The following is a 24,241-nucleotide window of genomic DNA, read 5'->3' on the forward strand; positions in this document are numbered from 1 at the left end:
ATTACCACCATTTTCCATATGCAAGGATACAGAAGCAGAGAAGCTAGAGAGATAAAGAAAGTGCAACTATTTGGATTGCTATGTGGTTTATCCTGATGGTAATGATGAACTTCTGGCCTTCCATTAGATTTCATTCTTCTATATGCTTATAATCTACTCATTTAATTTTTAAAGCAGAGTTTTTTTCTATGAATTATTTATGGTGAGACTTTGCTGATTGTGTATTCCATAGAGGGTCATTTGGGACAGGGCCAAGCGGATTGAGGAATGGACCACGGTAGATGAATGGATTCTAGAGATTGTTAGGAGATTGGGTCAGGGAAGTAGCCAGCACAGATAATAACTGCTGACAACAGATAGATTTTTAAAGTTACATCATGATTGAATATATAAAATATCCAAAATGCTAAGACGCTTGAATGCACAAATCCCTAGTCAATCATTTTATGGTGAAACCCTAAAGGCAGACACTCACCTAGCAAAGGCTCTCCCTCTCCAACTGAGGTCCCAGGGAAGGTATGTGCTTTATGATGACTTCCTGAGATGCTCTTTATTTAGGTCTTCACATTGTCTCTTTCTGTTTGCAGTCCATTGAATTCGCTTTCATTTTAAAATCAGCAGCCTTAGAAAGGAAGATAACTAGGGTTATTATGATCCACAATGTCTGAATTGAATCAGTTACTCAAATCATGGTGGATTTGAATTGGTATTTTGTGTGTTTATATAAAAACATGCTTACAGAGTTGCATTTTCTTTCCTTATCATTCATCAGTAAGAAGGAAGAACTAGTATTTTAAAATAGCAGCATAATTTCCTGTGATTGGCTTACAGGCAACATTGAGTTATTTTTAATACTTAAGTGGATTGTGGAAAATATTTCTGGATACTTGATATTTTTAAATTAAAAAACAGAATTCTGTATGAAAGTTGTTACTGGCCTTCATCTACCATGGGCCTGATTCTTCCCTCAGTCCCATACAGAGCATAGAACATGCTTTCTAGAACTGAGTAGAGGGTCCTGCAAAAGGAAAAGTTGCCTCACTGTTCCCCACCATGCTTCAGAGGCTTCACTCTTCAGATTTTAACAACTGACTGAATCAGAGTGTGAAGACTTGAGGTGAATAATATCATAGAGCTTTCCTTTTATTTTTGATAATTGACCATACTGCAAAATATTTTCCTGAAAAAACCTTCCAAGATAATGTAAGAAATGAACCTTTAATTTTCCTTCTGAAGTGCTCTAGAACCATTCTAGCCCGACAAGGTGGAATTCTTGAAAAATTTGGATTCTCTTTAGTTATCTGGAAGGACGTGTGGAGTGTTTCTGGAAAGTTCTTCCGAGTTTGAGAAGAAAGTGGTGAGGTTTTCTTGTGGGGATGTGGTAGGTGTAAAATCACAGAATTTTAGGTCTAGTTGGGGCCTCCTCAAGAGATCACTTGCTTAGAACAACCCTGTCCCACAGCCAGTGGAAGAATATAGATTTCTCTGAGCCTTGCACAATTTCTCCTTTCATAGATCATGACCTAAAAAGTCCCAGGAGTCTTCAAGTAACTCATAATCCTCTTAGCAGTGGATTACACTGCTCTGAATGAGTAATGTCTAAAATCATATGAGATTTCTTCCAAACTTCAGCTTTTGAACATTCTAGTTATAACATATCCTGAAACTCAAAAATCTCACTGAAACATAGACCTCATATTCTTCAAGTAGTAAAACAATGATTGCCTTATTTATTGATGCTTCCTACTGGGCAACATCACGAAGGTGGAGTATGGAGCTCTTTTTCTGTTGTACACTGATTAGGATACGATTTTGAGAAATTATTTTATAACGGAAAATATCACATGAAAAAAACATTGATGAGAATTTCTTGCAAAGTTGTTTTCTCAGGTAGGGTTAACTTTGTATGAGTCAGTGTTTACTATAGAAATAGATATAATACAATATATACAAATATATATAAAAATTTACAAGATAGGCTTACAGTGGCTATCTACAGAGTGGGATGTGGAAGAGTGCAGAGGGTCTGACTGCACACTGCAGATCTGAAGGACCCAGTCTGTGGTCTCAAGCTCATTGCAGTGTCCCATGCAAGTGTGTATCAGGAAGCCCAAGGGTCTGCACTAGAAGACTGCAGGATCTGCACTAGAAGCTGAAGAGTCTGCTCTGGAAGCTGGGACATGACATCCAAGGTGAAGACAAAGACTGGAGCTCCTCCAAAAAAACAGAAGCACATCCGTCCTTCCTCACCTTGCTCTATACCATCCAGGCAACGAGCTGCCCTAGGGTGGGTTTTCCACACTGTAGAGTGTGGAATTGCTGAGCCAATTTAGTTGAGTTTCTCTTACTCAAGTTGATGCAGTCAACCACCACACTTTTGCAGACTTATAAGTTAGTCTGTTCCTTCAACCAACATGTGACCCTATGATATGCTCAGTTCAGAAACACCTGGACACCTCTCAGGCAGCACTTTAAATGAAGATAAGATTAAGGGCCTAAATGTAAGGGTTAGAGGTGGGTAGCAAGGAGCCCAGGCGTCATTTGCCTACTTGTTGGGTTAGTGATCTTGCCACTTGGTGGCCACTTTAAGACCAGGATTAAACTCAGAATGCTTAAATCCATGCAGGAACACAAACAGGCCAGTCTTGTTCAAAAACCCAGGCTTTAGGTATGGAGTGCTGTTTCTTTTCTTTGTAGCAGAGAGCTTTTCTTCTCTTTCCTGAGGAAGGCATTAGGCTTATGTTCTTAGAGAAAAGCAAAGAAGCATACTAAAAAAAAGGTGTATGCCTTACACAGTTTCCAGTAGTCTAACACTTACATCTTACCACATATATTTCTGCTCTTTTAAAACTCTAGTTCTGCTTGTGTCTAGCACAAGGGTTGACAAAAGTCATGGCAGTTATAAGAAAGGTTTCAGAGGAACTATCCAATTAGGAAAAAGCAGTAAAATAACAAAAAGTGGCAAAGAAAAACAGGGAAGACAAATAAAAAATAATGTCTAATTTATAGACAAACTGCTCTTGAATCATTGCAAGTAGGGCAGAATTATGAAAAAGAGGCACATAAATAACTCTTCTCTCTAAAGGTCTCATGAAAGTGCAGCTGACTCATTGCTATCTACCTGTCTTATCACCCAGGCCACACTCTTTCTGCTCCTCTGTTTGAACAAGTCATTTCTGCAGACCAGAGGAGTAATTCTCAAACTCTTGATGCAGTCTCTTGCATTGTTTGATTACTGCCCCTTCCCACTGAGGAGTGAATGCCACTGTTCTTCTGGAGGGCTTGTCAAACTTTATTTTGACATGCTGCCTTTTTCAGTTATCTTTGGCCCTCTAGAGAAGTGAGAAGTAGCAAAATGTTTTAAATGTGACCTTTGTGTCCCCGAGCAAAGGATTTAACCTCTCCAAACTCTGTTTTTGCACCCATAGGATCAAAATAATATCATGGATGGCATGTCTCTTGTGAGGTACTGGGTGTAGTGACTGACCCATTAGCACTGGAGTCAGGATGTGGAAATGCTTCTGAACATGTCTGACTTGCCCCTGGCCGATGGGGAAGATCTGGTCTTCTAGAGATGTAGAGTCCTGGAGCTGCATTGGGAGGACAAGATGAACAGTTGCATCCTGCTGCTGAGCTCTCAAGGAAGAAAGCTATAATCCCAGGAGGACACAGTAGGTCAGAGACTAAAGAAACCAGGTAAATCTAAGCATCAAAAGCCAAGAAGAGGTTAGAGGCAAAGGGGCCACAGGGAATGGGGTGATGCAGGATGTCCAACCACGAGCAGGTGGGAACGGAGTGAGAACTGAGCGGAGGCAGTATTGGAACAGGAGGAAGCTCAAGGATGCAGAGATGGGAAGTAGTTTTGCGAAAGAAGGTTATCTTGGGGAGTATCATATATGGGTCAACACAGGAGAAGGGAAAACCTCTGGGGAAATGTGGTGGCATACTATGTCTCTGGTCAGCAGTATTCTATATTCCTTACCAGGAAAGAGTTATACTTTTCTCTATTAAATTCAGGTGAAGAGGGGCTGGGGATTTAGCTCAGTGGCAAAGCACCTGCCTGGCAAGCGCAAGGTCATGAGTTCGGTTCCCGGTACCAGAGAAAAACCAAAAAAAAATAAATAAATAAATAAATAAAATAAATTCAGGTGAAGTCACTAGACTTGCTTTTCCCCTTGCAAATCTGAATTGGCAACATCTTTAAGAGCCAGCACATGGTTTGCTTTGTCTCACTTCCCTCACTTCCATCTCTGGTAGCCCATCCTCTCTGTCTGGGTCTTGGGATGAGGACGATGCTGACGTGGGAGTGGAGTTCCTGAGGGATCTCTAATGAACATATAACCAGAAATAAACATTTGTTATCTTCAGTCACTGAATTCTTTTAAATTACAGTTTTATCTAGCTTATCTTGTGTGATACAAATGAAGATTACTAGCTGGAATACGGTAATTAATAGTTATGCCTTGTTATGACAGGCAAAGTATGGCAATGATGTTGAAAGAAAGAACAGTTTGGAGAAATTCAATTATAGTATTTATTTAGGACAATTTGTGACAGAGAGTGGAAGTCTGTGGGCAAATTTGCTACCTCTCCTAACATCATAACAAGTTAAATGAAACATAAATGAGTAAGAGATCCAACCTGCTTTATCCTCATCCATAGCCAGAAGAAATGCGTCCTCCCAAGATGTAAGCACACACAAACGCACAAACTGCCTTCACTAGGTAACGACATATAAAAGTGCTAATTCTTGACGTAAGAAGAGTTCAAAGTCTGAGAAGACCTAAGGTACAAGGTTGATGGATGTTATTACTGTGATTATGGTATTATTGTTACTATTTTATGATTAGTTTTGTGGTGTTAGAGAGCAGGAAAATATAAAAAAGAGTAGTTTCTTATTGACATTTCAAAAACGTGTTCAATTTTTCTTTATCATATTTAGGTTCCTGAGCCAGGTACCTTTAGAATGGATAACACTTGGAGGCAGAGAGGCAATTCATGATTATGAATAAGCAGGTGGTTTGGGAGAAGTTGTTGTTCTGAAGTGGTAGAACTGCAGAACTAGGAGGGTTGTTAATAAAAGATACATGGGGTTATGATCGGATAGGTAAAGTCAAGATCCCATGCCGAGAGGGAAACCAACACGAGCCCCAGGAGCCTGGGACAGCTGACCTCAGGATAGGGAGGCTAGTTCTCCAAGGCAGGGCCATGGACAAGGTGGTGGTTGATGATGAATAGCCAAAGCTGCTCCGTGACTTGGCCTAGGAGCATGAGCATGTGCAGGCAATGACAGGGGTTTTCTCCATTCCTTCCCCATTTGTAAACACACCTTTTCTTGGCTTATACATTAGTAATCCATAGTTCACTGAATGTCATACTGGCATTTGACCCAAGTGCCTGACGGCGTTCATGATATGCAACAGCAATTGCAGGGCTATTGGCAACACTAAATGTTCATTTTTCTAAATTGACCCAACATCCACCTTGGAATTAAGAAAAATGTTGATTCCAAAAACAAGGGCACTTCCCAAAAGTACCCTGAAGGGCATTCTCATAAGGATGAAAGAAAAGAGAAGTGAAACTTTTAAAATATCTGCTCTATTTCAGGTTATTTGAAAAATTCTAGTCTTGAGAATTTCAAATGAAGAGCTGCCTCTTTTAGAAGGTCTTTCAAAATTTTCTCAAGTTAGTACTCAGTCCCCATTAATTTACTGTCCAGTATTTGTCATCCTGTCAGTAAAAATTTTGAGCATACAGAAGTATATATTATTGTAATCGTCTATGTACGGTTGCTGCAAAAATAAAGCTTATAAAACAGTTTTTATAAAATAGTTTTTCAGTTAAATATGATGTCTATTGTTTCAGCTAAGCAACCATGCTAAAAGTATTTTATTTTTTTCAAACAAATTTGAAAATAAGAACTTTCAGCTTTCTTTTTAGATCAGCAATGGAAAATTTCATTAAATACATAATAAATGTGACACTGTTAGTATCAATGACATATAATCTACTATATAACTTTCTATGAACATTTCTAAAATTTAATGGGGTATAAATACATGTACACATAAATAAATGAACAAGTAAATAATTGAATAGAAGTTAGCTATACAAATGAATAACACATATAAAAACAAATGAAATCTGTTTGATATAGTAAAACCAGGGCAATGCTTTAGATTTTATTACATTGCATATGATGATAATAAATCACATTTTAAGTGCACATAAGATGTTTGACAAGGAAGAGAAAGATTAGCTTTATTTATGAGCAAAACAGATCGTCCCTAGGAGGGAGATTCTGAGTGTTCTAGAAGGCCCTGTCCTCAAAGAACCATCCATTCCTTTGGTGTTTGTACATAAGATACCTGGAGTTTCGAAAACGTTTTTATGTTTTTTTAATGGTTTACCTATACTACAGTGACAACTTTTGCAAAGCAGAATTTTATATAGTCAAGCAATAGGCACACTATTAAATAATCAGATTGCATAGAAAGGCTTATAATAAAAATCAGCAAAGGTGTACACGGTCTTCATCTCACTTAGCAGTCACTCCCTCCCAAGTGGAGCTCCTGTGCATATGTCCAAGCGCTGCCTGGTCACCCAGCCTTCCTCCACTCACCTTCCCGTGCCAGGGGCAGACCATGCCTCCCTCACTGTGGATGTCCTCCTCACTGTGGGCTCTTATTCTGGTTATTGTTTCCTGCCATGTTAATGAAGGCAAGAAGTGGAGAAAGGCAGAGATGGCAGAAGACAAGATATATTCTGAATAAGAATTTCAGGCAGAAGACCTCTGTGCAGGACATATGGACTTTTTCTAATGATGAGTTCATGGAGTTAGTCAGTTTTTCAAAGAGGCCTGTTCATGTAAAATCTTAAACTCAAGTGCCTTTCTTATATAGTTAAAATGGTTATTATGGCCAAATAATCAAGGAGGAAGAAAAACATTCAACTATATAATTTTTCAAAGTATAGACTTCAGATTCCCTACCTCATTAATCATGCAGGTTTCTTATTCAAACCACAGATTCTTGGCTTGACTGAACTAAATTATCTGGACCTCAGCCTCCCCAAATATGTATGATTAACAAGCTTATATGGCAATTTAATGTCATATATGGCAAAATATAGATGATTTATGATATTTATATACTTACTACATATAAATATATAATACATATTATTCATTAGTAAAAGTATAGAGGGTAGGTCTCCTATCAAAGTATGGAGCATAGAGTTAGAGAAGAAATATTTCACCTCAATATTTGTTTATTTTAATAATGTATTACATAGCTAAAATTGTTGATTGTTTCTACTGAAATATTTTTAAATATTTTTCAGTAGAAATATTTAAAAAGCAGCAACTGAACACATCATTTATAAGATATAGCAGTACAGCAGCTGAAATTTGCATTTGATAAGCATATTTCACAACTTCTGTTTATTGCTACTTCCTGAGCCTCCTTTCCCCCATTGCCAAAGTTCAAATATCGAAAGTTGAGATTGGTTTTTCTTGATTCTTTTTTAACAAGCATTTTTAAAAGTGCTTCATATGAAGTTTTTGTTCTCTAGGTGTTTTCAAATTGATTTTTCAGTGGAAAGAGTTTCAATTCCAGAATTTTGTTAGGTATTAAAGTCAAGCTAACAGGTCAGTATTTCCCAGTATATTCTATTTCATTTTCTCGGTTACCTTAATGTCCTGGGCTGTTCCATGCTCATACTGTCCACATAGTATAGTTTCCTTTCTAAAATGCAGCTGTTGAACAGAAGGGAAGAACAGTTCCAAAATGATGACATAAAAATTTAGAGGAATCATTTATATGAAACTCTAATTGGCACTTTATATGACATTTTAAAGGCACTGAGTATTTCAAAACCATTAAGAAAGTCATTATTATTGTAAAAGTCACTTTAAAAGAATAAAATTACCCACCAGGCTGTTAACTCCAAAATATTTCTTTTGAACAAGGATAATCCATAATGATGTTCTTACACTTTCAAATTAGAATTAGAATTAACAACAACAATATTGCAAATATTGTCTCTAATAAAACTACTGCTGTGTATTTTGTGAAATCATTTTCTCTTTTGGTTTGAGATCAGCTTTTATGAGCATAATGTGTTTCCTTTCCGTAAGCTTTTTTATTTTGACATTGGAAAAATGGACAAATTTAATTTTGTAGGGCAATCTGAAACCCTCACAAGTATTCAATTCTGTCAGTGTTTTCTTTCTCTCAGATACATTTCACGGAGTAACAGTGTTGTCTGTTCCTCAACTTCGTTTTGAATACTTCTCTATGCTAGATTCATCAGCTATTAATTGAGCATTCAACATAAAACAGATGTAATGTGTGCAGAACTGCATTCAAGAAAAATCAAACCAGGAGGCTGCTAATCTGCAGTTGGACTTTCACCTGCTTGCATTTAATGATGCTAAAGTACGGATCCTAATGGACAAGGCTGGTGTGAATATCATTACACTTTCCCCAGCGTTCTCCTGCGTTTTGAGTGCTCACTGACCTGTGAAGATAGATGAGTGCATGAATAAACTTGTATTTTGACCTGAGAAAATCAAAACGAATATTAGAAGCTGAACTAATCTTGACTTTTAAAAAAATGCTTTATATTACATAGTGTACTGACTTAGTAGTTTTGAACGAAGGAGACAGAAAAATAAAAGTAACACATATAAAGTGACATTGACTGCTTTTGTTTGAATTAAAAGTGTGGGTTCACAAACATGTGTCCAATCTGGCTGCCTTTCCATGGTCACTGCACATTGGGTGCACAGAGGTGCATGAGTTACACTGCTTGGTCCTTGGAAGGCAAGAGAGAGGTTGTAAGGAAAGAAGGGAGGTGTCACTTCCTGCCCCTTACCGTAGCCCACCTGCGTCTGACTCTTAGCCATCTTCTATGTGAGTCTCCCTGAAGGTGAGTGTCAGGTCATGTCCAATGCTGCCAATTGCATGGAAAATTAAGGGGTTTTTGCTTGAGGTAAGTGGAAGCTACTAGAGAGCTTGCGAAATCGTGTCCTACAGAAAGCTGAAGACAGAGTGAACGTGTGCGGGGTCCGCAGGGAACAGAAAGGCTAGGAAGTGGAACACAGTAAGGGTGAGCAAGGCTGTCAAGAAGCTTAGTGGTTCTCACTACAGTTGGGCTGCTCAGGGCCCTTCAGAGTAGTCCGGTACACAGACCGAAAGAAGTGAAGCAGGGCCCTCGCTCCCACAGAGCAGATTCTTGCAACACCTGACACAAGATAGGCGCCACATATGAAGGGAAGTGTGAACTTGCTGAGTGTTTCCTGAAAAAGAGAAAGCAAGAACATGCTCAAAGAGGGGGTGCCTGGTGACAAAAACCACTCTTATACCTTGAAGATGATTGCATCAAGAATTCAATCCAGGGGCTGGAGATTTAGTTGGGGCTGGGGATTTAGCTCAGCGGCAAAGCGCCTGCCTGGCAAGCGCAAGGTCGTGAGTTCGGTTCCCAGTACCGGAGAAAAACCAAAAAAAAAAAAAAAAAAAAGAATTCAATCCATTTTTAAAGAATTAGGCATAGTCAGAAGAGACACAATAATAATTGCAATGGCTTATGAAGACTTTTTCATATTTGTTGTCTGTGTCTTTATGGAAAAGTACATTATCAAACTTTTAAGAAAGAGTTGTATGCTAAAGAATCTTAAAGATGAGATTTGAAATCACAAAGTAGAAAAAGCTCTCAAAGTAAATTTCTAACTAACATTAACTTTTGATGTGGTCGGTTAAGGAGAAAGGCGAAAGTAGCACACTGGAGTGACCCAGAGGTCAGGGCGGGTGAGTAGAAGTGTAACATATATTAATATATATCTCAGCTTATATATCATGAAATCAGCCTGTTTAATTCCAATTTTGGGCTCCCTGATTGTTTGAAGCCAAACCAGAGAGCAGAAATTTTGGAAATAATGCAGAGAAGATTCTTAGAAATTATTAAAGACTAAAGACACAGGACCTACTATGAAAGATTCAAATAGCGTTTTATAAATCCTTATTCATTGTTTCAGAATGCATGATGATTCATGTACTATAGCTGCATAGGGGGAAAGAAGGGCTGATTCCCATAATTGAGATTATAATTGTCTTCTAAAAGAAATATTATCCGAATTTGCCTCCAAGTATAATACCAGATCGTCATCAAATAGTCTTTTGTTTATCAGTTCCAGCTTCCATGGGAAGACAGAGCATTCTGACAAAAATGTGGTGGTTAATGACTGGCTTTCCGCAGCAAGAAAAGAAAGAAAGAAATGCTCCAACCCATTTATACTGTGTAAGCAGTGGAGAAGTTAGTTTAAACAGAAGTTGTCACAGGGGGCTATAGAATCTACTTTGCTGGAGAGTTTAAAAATAGGCCGAGCACTCAACCCTCTAACACTGGAGAAGGCTTCAGCCTGTGGAATAGCTTGAGGACATCCCCCAGCTCTCTCGGGCTCCCTTCTACCTCAGAGAGTCCCCAGGCTAACACAATATCTGAGGAGGCCTCTTTGGCAGGGTAAGCCAGAGTCACGCAGGCTTATTTCTGACTACATTACTTTCTGACCACATGGAATGACAAGTATACAAGCAAGGGTGGGGTCACCACACTCCACTGGCATTGCCAAGGTAGGGCGTGCCCTCTACCAGAGCACTGTGGCCGGCTGGAATCCCGAAAGACAACAGTTAGTATTTAATGATGGTGTTTTCTGGGGTGGGGTGTGTATGTGTTTACGTGAAAATAGTGTGAGTAAAACTAACTGGAGAGAGAATTCGGTTAAAAATCAGGAAAACATATGGAGAACCATCTTTTTTGTTGTTGCTTTGAGATTAGAGTCTAACCTAAAGCATTTGATTCTCATGTTAGATCCCGATGCTTAGCATTTGTTTTTAAGACCCTTCTTAGTTTCTGAGGCCTCTTTAGGACTGTGGCCTATTACCTACAGATGGGGTTTTCTTCTCAGGAAGAAGCTACTCTGCGGGCTCCCAGAGCCGCACTGTAGCGGCCGGTTCCTCCCAAGGGCTGAGGAGGCGGCAGAGCTGACAGGCACAGAGGTGGCTTTAAATATCATGCACCCTATCATTGGGTGGGCGGGCGTGTTGTTGCTAACTGTGCTCACACTTCAACAAAGACTGTGGGGAGTTGCCAAAAAACAAGGATGTTCCAATCTTAAGGATTATGCTGAATTCTTTCCAGAGAATCATTTTTTTTAGAAAAGAGTCTTATCTTAAAATATTTTCCAAATTTGTTGAAGTACTACATCCAAGGAAAGTAATTTAAGTATTGTGTCATGCAATTAGAGTCCACAGAGAAGAATGACTTTCTCCCAACAGAAGTCTACCCTTTTTCCTTACCAGATGGTCTCAGGTGGCCGTTGTGGGCTGGGGACCCGACAAGGCCACCATTATCCCAGTTGACCAAGGGATCAGCAGACCTGGAAACTTCAAGCCCAGAAAATTTATAAACAGGCGGTAAAAGTATGATTTGATCCTTTTAAAATTGTGCTTTCTTCCTTGCTCCCCATAAATACTGCTTTTCTAAAAGGTCACTTTAGTTTTCTTTAGGAAAAAGAGTCTTCGAGTCCCAAATGCTAAGCCGACACCCTTCCCGTCCATTAATTGAGCTGGCCTGAAGGTCACAGACCATAATCAATGTGGAGGATGGTTGCTGCAGGTGCTAATTGATGTCCCCAAAGAGGAATGATGTCAACAATCAATAAAGAAGACAGAGTGCTGGTAGATTTATGGCTTTGATTTTGAAAAGGTATGGGAATGCCCAGTGATGTTTTCCCCTGTACTCCTTTTGAATGTTAATGCTTCTCGAAGATGATTTCAGACACACTGCTAGGATACTGCCTCTACTCACTGAAGCAGAATCCTCTGAAGAGTTGCTGAGGCAGAACTGAAATCATGGCTCGCCTCAAAGAAGCAGCTGTATTGGCCGCTAATGATGCCTCGCACAGAAAGACAGTGCCCCTTTAACTCGGGGTTTTAATGGGAAGTTTCTAAGCCTGAAACAACAGCTTTAGATCCGGGAGTGCCATCAGCTGCTCGCAGCCACCACTATCTACTGCTGTAACACAGCTTGGTCGGGAAGAACGGAAACTAAAGAGGCTTCTAACTACCTGTAACTGTTCCACCGGGAAATGGATCAAGTGTTTGTCCAGGTACTTGACCATAACTGTATCTTTGATGGGCTAATTAATGAGATGTTTTCTGTAACTTTACAATGTATGCATGAGCAATAATCACATAGCTATCTTTTGGGTCCAAGTTTTGAATTTAAATCTAGTCGTTAAAATCTAATTAAACAGATGCCAGGGAAACTCAACATGAGGGTATAATGCCTTCATTTTCAAAGCGTGCTTACGTTTATAATGGTACTGATACTGGATAAAGAAGTAGAAAAACACGATTTTTTTCTCTTGCCTAAGCTGCAGTAAATTATTCTTGGAAGCTGCTTGCCTACTACAGTTTTCCTTTCTCATTCAGCTAAAACAGCCAGGCTTCCAAAAGGTAACAAAGATGTTTTGATTTGTTTACAAAGGATCAGAACTTATCAACTAATAAGGAGAGTGCTGCTGGCTGTCTCCAGCTGACCAGCCCTGTGCAGCACTAGCCTTTAAAGGTCTCTGCCAGCAGCCTTTGCACTGTGAAACATACGAGGAAAAAGGCAGAAAACCAGGGGGAGCTGGGTGATTTCTTATTTGAAGTTGAAAGTCCCGGTTTGCCAGAGGTGCCTTTCTTTGGACAACACCAGCTGAGGCCTGGCGCCTCGCGGTGCCCCTCTGAGCTCCTCATTCGGGCTGCGTGCAGCCCTCGTGCTGCAGGTCCCTTTATGAGTCTCCAAGCAGGTGTTAGGAGGGAGATAAAGGTAAGGCTGACAGAAAGCTGGGCTTGGGATTCAGGCTGGAGAGAAAGGTCGCCTAGTGACCCAGCAGTGACAAGCAGCAGCGAGTTATGCAGGACGAGGTCCACTCCCAAACCCAAGCGGAGTCTGCAGGCTGACTTTGCAGGGATGAGCAGAGAGCAGACTTCCTGGTGCAGCAGCGGAGGCTGGCCCTGTTCCACAAAACTGCCTGTTGACATTCATAGCTGGCCACATGCGCATGTTTTAAAAATTATTTTTTGTGAGCTTTCTAGTAACCTCGGTCTATTTTTTGAGAGTAAACAATAATATCGACCCTTAGACATTCTGTGAATTTGGAAGCATCAAAGCTATTATATTGGAGCAGCAGGACTTTATTTGGAAAAAAATATATAGATGTTGCCATGTATTTAAGTGAGCCAAAAATAAAGGGAGTGGGTAGGAGGATTTCAAATACATGAAGCACCTAGAAAGAGGCAGGAAATCTTTACCTGAAGTTCTTGGCTGGTCACGAATTCTTTAAATTTATAGGAAACGTTTTGTATCTTTGTATGTACATTCTGGAAGGCAAGTTATTGTTCACCAGACTAATATGTAGAATTTCCAAAGGATTTGTAAGGGAGTAACTTTTGCTCATACAGGTATTTGATCATTTGGCTAATGAGGTAGCTTATGAAACAGGCTCACCATTGCTGGGGGAGATGTGCATAGGGCCACTCGGGCGCTTTGCACATCTAGAAGGGCGAGCTATACCTGCAGAGGCTCCAGTTCTACAAACAGGAGGGCAGTTCAAGCTTCTACCTCAAAAAATAGAGAGTGATTCCATTCAGCCCCAGTCTCAGGCTGTGCATTACTGTGCTCATGGTGAGCCGAGTTACTCTCTCGGCAGCCGGCTTTGGAGCTGTTGCAGAACAATGCAGCACTTGGGGGAAGTTTGTCTTTTCAGGGTCCCACAAACTCAGTCCTGCCGAGCTCGCCAGCTCCCTTCCTGTTAGTGCAGAGACTATTCTCACCAGTCTGCCAGGTAAGCATAAAAAAAGTGCACAAGACTTCTTTGTAGGGCAAAGTGTCCTGTCAGTGTACACTGGACAAGCCCATGAGTGTTCTTTCTCAACGGACAGGCTGTTTTTACACCCACTTTTCATAACCCGTCGAGTCACGTATTTAGGTTTCTGGCCTAGGAGGTTTAAAAATTAGGTATGGTGATTATGTGGTTTAGGAGTACTTAAAATACAGACAACATTGCTTAACTGCACCCTACATGCCACTAACCCAGAGGCGTGAGGACTTGCAAGTCATTACAGCATGCCAGAGAAAAGCTTGGGACCCAGTATTCCTAAGGGCTAAAGATAAATGCTATACTTTTGATGATATTTTTATGATTCTGGGCAATTTATTTATAACTTTTCATTTCTCTGTATCCTTAATTGCATAAAGAAATTGGGAATAATCCTCACTTTGCCCAAAAATGAAGAAAGAGAAAACACTCCTTCCTCACCACTTCTTTACTGAAACTGCACTGTGTGCCTCACGGGCGGCGCACACCCTGTGACCACGCCGCTGTGATCATTGCAAACATCCCGGGAGGGTGGGCACCGGGTCAGCGACCAGGAAGGGAAGGTGGCAGGATCAAGTGTCTGTGTGTGTTTCTGAGAGCAATGCACCAAGTGCACATGATCGATTGTGTTGTGGTCACTTTAAAAAGGAGAAAAGAAATTATGCCGCTTTGTTAAGATATACTTTCTTCACAAAAAGTGTTTCCCCTTTCTGTGAAATTGTGTAATGAGGTGCAAATAAAATAAAATGACCCGAGAGTCACACATATTGATACCATAGTTTGTGTGTCAGACATTAGGATTGGTATCGTTTGAAGAGCTGCCTTTCCTCACCAAAAAGACAGGTTAAGTAAGCAGAGATGGACCTCTTCCACAGAAGGGTGACTGTTCTCCTCTGACTGATTTTCATATTTTGGACCCCACCCATTAGCACTGAGGCCAAGGAAAATTTAAAGAACCAAATAATTCATTGCTTTTCAATTCATGAGCTCTGTGACTATTAAATGTCATTGTAGCTTGGATTAGCTGTGATTCTTTGAAACATGATCGAACATAATGATCTGACATCCCAGTTGGGCTAATGACATCTTTTTTCCACATATGTAAGTTAGATGGAACCTTAATTTTTGAATTCAGTTTCTTGGTCTGTAAGGGGCCAGAGATTTGGCTGAAAGTCTACTCAGAGAGGCAGTGATCTCAGAAGAGCAAGGGACTTCTGAAGGAGCTTGCTTAATAAGGAGAAGGTGACAATACTGTGGACACTGGTCCTGTCATGACTGGTGCCCAAGTATAGGTGCAGTGTGGAGACACAGTAGGAAGGTCCTCACCCCTCAGAAGGAGAAATGTCAGACCCCTCCGAGGAGGAGCACAGGTGTTGACCTGAAGGAGGGGGAGCAGACAGCAAGAGGGAGCACGAGAGCACTCTGAGTGGGAATGTGGAGACGTTCAGACAACAGTGGGTGTTAGGTGGAGTGAGGAACGGACACAATGAACACATCTGCAGTTGTCTCAGGACTCAATCACATGTGTGTTTATTCTTACCAATACATTGGGCATTTTAGTGGAAATTGGATGTGATTTTATGCTAGTTCCTTTATAAACTTATGAGGACAAATTAATATTTTAGAAAATCCCACTGAAGTATGTTCCACTTCGTGGTCCAAAATGCATCAGAGCATCAGGGGCTGAGTAGGCTGTGGCCACTGGGATAGACAGACCTTCCAGAGAAGGAGTGGCAAAAGCAGGACTAGAAAGATGACCAGAACAGAGGGTGGAGGAAAAGAGCACTTTGAAACTCACTCAGGTGAGTGGCTCAGGGTGTGACTGGCCATGCTAAAGATGCTTTGCTCACTGGGAATTTCCCACTGTCAATTCTGAGGCGTTCCAGGAGCTTGTCTTGAGAAAACAGATGTATTATATTATTTTTAATAGCATCTTCTAATTAAGATTTTCTTGGTTCAGTATTAAAATTAGATGTTATTTCCTGAGCAAATGGACCTGGCAAAGGGAAGACACAGATGCACTGCGTGATATAGGAAAATCCAGTCAGGACTAAAATACTGCCGTGAGTAACTGTGGTTCTTCTTCATGCTTAAAATAACTGCCATTTGTTATTAGTAAGCCGCGTGATACCCATGTTAAAAACATTTGAAATAATTTGCTATCCCAGATTTAACTGTTTGTCAAAAGATTTCATTATTCAGTTAAAAGTAATCATGAACATCTTCCAAGAATCGTTTTTACCAAAAAAGGACATTGTACTTTAAGACAAACATTTAAAAAATTTTAGCGTCTGACTATTTCTACATTGTGATCGTGAAGAGATAATTTTTTTTTCTTTTTCTTCATTTTGTATCTGATGCTTCTTTCAACTTAAACATGCAGCTGAGCTTTCTAAATTTGTAAATTATTTATGAGCTGATTAGAGGTTTAAAATCAAGCAGGAGCTTCCAGGGACTTCAATCAGTCCTAAGCAAAATTGTGTAATAGTCGGCATTTGTTTCTAGATCTCTTTATCCCCATATCCCTTTGTAATCATCTCCTGATCCTCTCATTTTTACTCACCAGCTTTCTTTCCCCCCCTCACCCATATCTGCTCCCTCATCCTTCGTAGCAGTTCCCCAACTCCCAGAAAGATCTTCCTTTTCTCCAACTACATTTCCCAAATTTTCTATCTTTCAAGTGGGGACAGTCCTCACTGATAAATTTCTCCTATGATGCTAGTTTGTCCCTTTCCTTTGTAAAATGCTGAGATTTAATAGAGAACTTTGATTATTGGATCCAAAGAAGTTATCTTAGTAAGAACATGGGCACCATGATATGCCTGGAAAGGAAGGTTTACAAATAATCTCTGCTTGTCAATTTGTTATTTCTAAAAGTGTTTGGTGATGAAGGGGTTATAAAAGATATATATATATACATATATTTTAAACAGACCTCTCAAAATGTGTGGTCAGGCTGGAAAGGCAGTCTCTTGACTTTGTGTGTGTACACGTGGTGGTAGGAATCCATCCCAGGGCATTGCACATGCTGTGTACTTTCTGTACCACTGAGCTGCACCCCACCACTTCTTGCCTTCTAAGCAGAAAAGAGTGGTAAAATGAAAATTCATCCAAAATCGTCCTAATAGCTTTAATTCCTGAAGAGAAGCTGAGCCCCCATCTTGTATGGGAAGCTTGCAAAGGAAGATGTGCCGATAGAGTGAATCAGAACAATCAGTCTGTTGGCTGGGGCTTCTGGGGCGGCTGTCCGCTGCTGCAGCCCCTAAATGAACAGTATATGAGTTCTTGGTGCTGAGTGATGGGCAAAGCCTGGAAAGTGTGAGGTGCTGATCTAGGAGAAGTGGATTTGGCCTTTTGCTTTGTATGGAGGAGAAGGCAGAGGAAGACAGCTTCTGTCTGTCAAGCTGGTGCTCATCCAGGGAGGTGCTGGACAAGGAAATGTTATGCTAATCAGCCAGCAGTGGCCAGAGGCTAGTTCTCACAGGCCCTAGGGGTTCTTTATCCAGTTCTTATGGCTTCTCGGCCTTTTGGATAAGGTCAAGTGTAGTATCTTTATCCAGTTCTTCCCTCTTCATTGCAGTTCACAGATCCAGAAATCTTTATGTTGTACATTTATGGTTAGTGGCCTTTGATTTTCCTACGTTCTTTGTTGGGTTATGTATTGTTTCCAGAAAGAACTTTCTGGAAATGCATACTTGTTCAGCACTGTTGAGGATAGACCAAAAAGGGTGGGGTAGGTGGGGGACTTCTGTCTTTATTTGGCTGGAGGAAAGATACACACAGGAAGGGCTTCCAGTAAACTAGCCAGGAAAACAATGGTCAAAGTGGGGATGCTCCTGTGGACATAAACAGGCAAGAGGGACATGTCAGGGATAGTCAAGGTTTGTCTCCTCTATTGTCAGATGACTCTCTTTTGTGCCGGGTTTAGGAAATTTATAACTGGAATGATTAAGACCAGCATGAGTACTTTTGTTGGCTACAGATCGCCCTAGTCTGATGTGCCAAGGAAGCTCCCTTAGAGGCAGTGGCTATCCTCTCTGCCCCTTTCTCTTCAGCCCCAATGGGAATCAATACCCAAAGCTGAGAGAGTGCTTAAAAAGAAGCAAATCCAAGCCAAACCCAACTCACCAGGACTGTATTCCTAAAATGCTTATTTATTTTTAAAAAAAAACACAGTTAAATTGAATCTCAGTCTTGCTTTGAAACAAGTATGAATCATAAATGCATCTTGCAACTATTCTAGTCCTTCAAAAAGTTCAAGCTGACTATGGTAGCTCATGCCTATAATCCCAACACTTCAGGAAGCTGAGGCAAGAAAACAGCAGATTTGAGCCCATCTCACTAACTTAGCAACTTAGTGAGAGCTTGTTTCAAAATAAAAATAAAAGGGCTGGGGGATATATGTAACTTAGTGTGAAGGCCCTGAATTTAATTCCTGGTACTGAAAAAAGTCAAAGTGATGGGACTGCAAAAGCACCTATTACCCTCAAACTGGTAACACCGTCCTTCCAAATACTAGTTGTGATCACCTTATAAATTTCGCTTTAAGCTGTGAGTTTTGCAAACTTTGAAATGTATATATGAGTAGCTACAATAACTGTACTGTGGATGTCTGATGGTATATAGAAAGGAACAGTTAATGCTTAAAATTTTTTATGTTCTGATCAATTTTGCATGTTTATATCTGGTAATCTGAGCAAATGATTTGAAGGCAACAATATGCAATGGAATTACCATGGTGAATTCCTACCATCTCATCTAGTGAAACTCTGTATTACCTCTAATGTTTTATCTAATACTTATTTTCTTATTCTCTTTAATAGTTTGAACAATATTCCATTCTTACACCTGGTAATCTGAGCAATGTAGTTGAGGATAGCAATATGTAATGTAACAACCACTGTTAATTTGTGTTATTTTGTCTTGAAATCCTGCATCACTTTAAATATTCTTGCTTTGGTTTGTTTGTGTTCGTGATACTGGTATTCTGCTATTGTGCTTTGGTTGTTTCTTTCTCATTTACTACTCTCTTTAAAATAAAATTTAAAAAAAGAAATGTCAACTCACACACTGTTGTGATTATTAATGCTGTGCTGAAGGTAATAACCATTACCGTTAAGTTAACTGAAGAACCATAACCATTAACTGAATAACCACAACCATTAAGTTAACTGAAGTACTGTGTTGATACTTTAGGTTACACTTGGCTGCTTACTTTCGTTGAGCATAGTTTCTTGGCTCCACAGTAATTTGTATAAGTAACTACTGTTACGTAATTTTCCTTACAAATTCATGATAACTTTCTGTAAGGTAATATCTGATATGTACACCTTTCCTTACCAACTCTGATGTAAGTTTACTTAATTCAGTACCTAAAGCTTTTAATGATCTTTGTATATCCTTTTGTCTTTGAAACAAGTAGTAATATTCAAATCCCTCAATTTTTCTACCAGTGGTAAGTTGTCTTTTTCTTTTCATCCTCTCTACCAAATGATCTTAAGTAGTAGGAAGCCACTGTTAAGAAAATTGTCCCTTTAAAAACATGCAGTCAATTCCTTTTCCTTAGCTCAGTTCTCTAGGTGCTGCTATGGGTCATGTATTGAACTTGGTCTTTGTTTTTGAAGAAGAAAGAAAATGCAGCAGTAACTTGATGATTTGAGAGTCTGAGATATCTCATTCTCCCTTGGCTCAGGCAATAGAAAAAAAGTAGAAGCATTATAGCTATTTTAGTCAGGTCTTCAGTGAAGCAAGGCTTTGTTGTCCTTTTTTCTCTTCTTCTTTGTATACCTTTCAAAGGGTTTTGACAGACATTTCTCATTACCCTTGCACCATGAGATAGTGCAGACATTTTTGATGATTTTTTACAACTAAGCGATCTCTTCAAGGTCCCAACCTCATTTAGCAATGAAATGGAGGCCAGGGGCTCCAGCTTACAACCTGAAGCCCCCTGAGTCAGTATGCATACTGAGCACCTTTTCTGGGCTGATTTTCCTTGCACTAGGGCTACATAAGTCTGTGCTTCTGTAGAGCTTCTAGCAGATTGGCTAACACATGCCAAGAGTAGCCACTGTCCCGGCACACAGCTGGTGCTCAGTCAGTGGTAGCACTATGAGAAGGAAGTGAGAGTAATATAACAGAGAAGCTAGAACAGATAGAAAGGTTGATCCTGGAAGTCAAGTTGATAGCACACCCTAAGGCCAACATTACCTTCCCATTTCTTATCTTCTGTCTTATACTTACATTCTCTGTCCATCCCTCCTGGCTCTGGTGGCCATTCATAGTTTAGTTATTTCACAGAAGAATGAAATGTTCTTCCTCATTATTATACAACATAAAACATTTCTGATGAAAGCAAAAGCCTGTTTATAGATTTCTCTTGTTGGAAAAACATGACTATCAATCTGGAAAATAAATTCCTATGTGATAGTTATTCCCTCTGCTTCCCTTTCCTTCTCCTTCCAGATAACCAGCTCTCCAGCGTGCAGTCACCATGATCTCACCAGACTGATGATGGAAGCAAAGGGAACCTGGATGTTCTGTGCTCTGCCATCCCTGGACGATGGATGGAGGACAACCCATCCCTTCGCCCCTCGTGCCCCTTGGGAACATGTCATCGGATTCTAGCATGTCTCTGGAGCAGAAAACAACGTTCGTTTTTGTGGTTTTGTTGTTTATTTTCTTGGGCATCCTCATTGTCAGGTGCTTCCGGATTCTTCTGGACCCCTATCGGAGCATGCCGACCTCGACCTGGGCTGATGGGTTAGAAGGCCTGGAGAAAGGCCAGTTTGACCATGCCCTTGCTTAGTGGGACATGGGGGCCCTCTTCCTGAGGAGAGGAAGAGGTTCATGCCCGGGCAAGGATTCCCTTTAGGTAATATTCTCAACAAATCAAATTGTAACAATATCTCGTCTTAGGATCACAGCTGTTATTCCACAAACACAGAGCTGAATTAAAGATGTTTTATTTGAGAACACTGGAAATGAAAGTTTATATTACTAACCCTAAAAATAGGAAGGTTTAAATGTCTGTGTTTAGTCAATGAATGAATACTGTGGAGCGTGTGACTGAAATAGAGAGGATCAGTGCTGACCATAGACTTAGCTATGGAACCAAGCATTATCTGGCCTGACCAGAGAATTAAAGGCTAGAAAAGATCTGTTCTGAATCTGGTGACAAGACCAAGAGCCTGCCTTGCTCCCATCATGCCTCTGTTTGCTTTATTTCAGAGGCGTCAGGGTCCCGAGCATAGTAAGGAAGACTGTCTGGGAGGACTCGAAATGGACTTACTTTCTCCTAAAACAGGGAGCCCGGGGAAGCAACGGGAGGCTTAACACAGATGGTTCTGTCCTTGGTAAATATGAGTGAGAATAATATCGTATTAGTTTTCAAACAAAACTGAATTAGAAGGCTGCAGAGCTTTTCAAAACTGCTTACCAGGCCTAGTGTATTCTCTGTGTTCACAGTAATAACATATGTAGAGGTAGCTACATGGAACTTGAATTTCCTTACATTAATAATTAACATAGTTTACAAGTACAGCTTTAAGTTCTTTTCTTTTTAAGTAAAAAGCCAACCATTTGGAGAAGACGTTCACAGTTGTAACAGGAATGTGCACTTATGATGCCTACAGTCACCAAATAAAACTTCTCAAGAATCAGCAATGTCTCTTCTCATTTCACCAAGACTAACATGCTGGGAGTGATGCGTCATGTTGAATGCTGAGGCTTAACATTTTTCCAAGAGAGGGGAAAAAAGCAAGGAGCACGAAAGGTCACCTAATTCATCCTTCTCCCATTTCACAGAGGGCTCCCACACATTGTCCTGAACATAGTAAAACCTATTCTAAGGACAAAGTGCATCGGTAAGGAAGGTATGAACACCTCATGCTCGTTTTTATCAGAAGGAAAAGTCGGCATCTGAGCCAAATTCCTTTATCAGTATTTATAATCTTCCAGTTTGCTCCCCAGTTAATTATCATTTTTTACTTTTTAAAAAAGGCTTTAAAAGTCTAGCTATGCTCCAAAAGCCAGCCTTCAGTAAAACTTTTTTCTTTTTACACTTTTTGGGGGCCCAGTTGCTTAGATTTCCTCTCCGCCATATTCCTCCTTGTTTGTTTTCTTAATAAAAGTTTTACTAAAATATACTTTGCATATCATAAAGTTTAACCTTTAAAAGGGTGCAACTGAATAATTTTTAGGATATTCACCAATTTCTATAGCCATCAATGTCATATTGCAGGACACTATTCTCATAGAAAGTTGCCCCCATGCCCCTCGTTACCCCTGGTGAGCCACTTCCTGTCTCCATGGACTTGCCAGTTCTGGACGCTCGTATAAATGGAATCATGTAGCGTATGACTTTAGTGTCTGACTTCTTTCATTCAGCACATTTTCAAGGTTCATCCACGTTGTGACATGATATTCATTACTTTGCACAGCTAAATGATATCCTGTTGTTTAAATATCCCGCAGTTTGTTTATCCACTGTTATCATGGTTCCCTACTGGCTACTATGACTAATGCTGCTGAGAGCATTTGCATGTAAGTCTTCTGTATGACATGTGTTTTCTGTTCTCCTGGAATCCACTAGAAGTGGATTTTCTGGATCATATGGTAACTCTATGTTTAATGTTCTGAAGAACTATGAAACTGTTTTTACATTACTGTCACTCAGTGTATGAGAGTTTGGACTCCTTCTGCTGCTCAGGAGGATAAGTGGAGGGTCACCAGTTTGAGGTTAGACTGGGTGCAATTTAAAAATATAAAGAATAGGGGTATAGTGCAATATTCCCTGGGTGCAGTCCCCAGTACTGCAAATGTAATTTATGTGTCATTACACTCTTGCCCTACTTTCTTGAGAGTCTATTCAGCCCTACTCACAAGCTGATAAAGACTTTACTTTGAGCCCTAAACAGAGAGAGAGAATAAGCTAGTTCTTGCTGTTGAGTTTTACCTTGTTGGAGAAGTAAGAAATGAAAGAAGGCATGGATTATGATTCTGATAAGGATTCCTTGGCTCCACGCCATCAGAATCACCAGGGGAGCTTTATGTATGTGTTACCAGGTGGTTCCTTTAGAAACGGCTTGCTAATTAAATGTACTCCAGGTCCTTCTTGCCTTGAACAAAACATTGGAGAAGACAAACCGAAAATGGTGCCACAAGTTTATTTGAAAAGCGAGGAGTGAGAGGGTGAGGGAAAAAACTGGCTCTGCAGAGTGAAGTTGGGCCCAACAAAAGAGGAAAAGGGAAAAAGAACGAGAGTAAAAGTACACCCTCGTCTAGAAGTCACAGAGTGACTACCCTGAAGGGCTGTGGCAGCGGGTTCTCTGTGGCCTCCCATCTCTTTTATGTCATCCGTATCTCATGGAGCCTGCGAGAAGTTCTACATACGGGTCCTGTGTAATTAATCGGTCTCAGTTACTTCCCCAGCCAGCTTTGTCATGTCCTACCTCCTATCTCGTATGTACTAGGTTTAGTTATAACAGTTGTACACAATCATGGGAAGAATGTATGAAGCAATATGGAAAGATACAAGAAGAAATAGTCACGATTCCATCACATTAGGTCACCCTAACTCCTCAGTTTCTCCTGGGAGTTTATTGAAAATGGATATTATCACAGCCTCTGTCCCTAGGGGGTGAGTCCTTAGAGTGGAGTACGTGAGGCAACACCCTAGATCATCATACACAAGGAGTGGTGGGTTTAGGCCACAGTGGTGAAGGAAGTGTCCAGGAGGCAATGGCTCAGGTGTGATACTGCAGGTCTACATGTTTGCTGTAAAGCTTTATGCAAGGTAAGTTATTACTACGAAATAAATGATCTTTACTGAAGAGGATGGTGGTGTTTTAAGTAGGTGCAGAAGCAGGGAAAAGGGAAATCCGTAGGCAAGAAAAAGGAGGTGTGTGTGGAGGGCTCTGCGCTAGCAGAGAAGCCATTGTGGACAGATAGTTGGCAAACTGGCTGGTGCTCCAGTGGGAAAGCCAAGAGTGGGGCTGGTGCCAAACAAAAATCACGGGTGAGAGACACTGTGGGTCCATGGCATGGAAAATGGTGTGAAGAGCGGTGTGACTGTTCCAGCTTCTGCCATTTCTTGGGGGCAACTCTAGTTCCATTTCTGTAATAGGAACAGACAGAAATAGCGCCCGCTCTCTCCAAGGCATTTAAACCCAGGCATCATCACTAAGGACTTCAGGGCCTCCCAGAGCCTGCTCTTCTTTCCTTCTCCCCTTTGTTGCCCACTCTATTTTTGCTTTTTCTTCTCAGATTACTGCTCCCTTTAAAGCCTCCCCTTCCTGGGTCTCCCTCCTCCCCCTC

The 24,241-nt window shown here is 40.5% G+C and overlaps 1 protein-coding gene across 1 annotated transcript; it reads left to right on the forward strand.

Moving 5' to 3' along the window:
* Positions 1–11,823: 11,823 nt before the first annotated feature.
* On the forward strand, positions 11,824–21,694 carry Ctxn3 (cortexin 3). The gene is made up of 3 exons (XM_005380546.2): positions 11,824–12,169; positions 15,888–15,990; positions 20,390–21,694. The coding sequence occupies exon 3, from the start codon at positions 20,487–20,489 to the stop codon at positions 20,730–20,732; it is 246 nt and encodes an 81-aa protein (XP_005380603.1). The 5' UTR covers positions 11,824–12,169; positions 15,888–15,990; positions 20,390–20,486; the 3' UTR covers positions 20,733–21,694.
* The last annotated feature ends 2,547 nt before the right edge of the window (positions 21,695–24,241 follow it).

Source organism: Chinchilla lanigera, unplaced genomic scaffold (genome assembly GCF_000276665.1).
Source record: "Chinchilla lanigera isolate Chin_1 unplaced genomic scaffold, ChiLan1.0 scaffold00014, whole genome shotgun sequence".
NCBI lineage: Eukaryota > Metazoa > Chordata > Mammalia > Rodentia > Chinchillidae > Chinchilla > Chinchilla lanigera.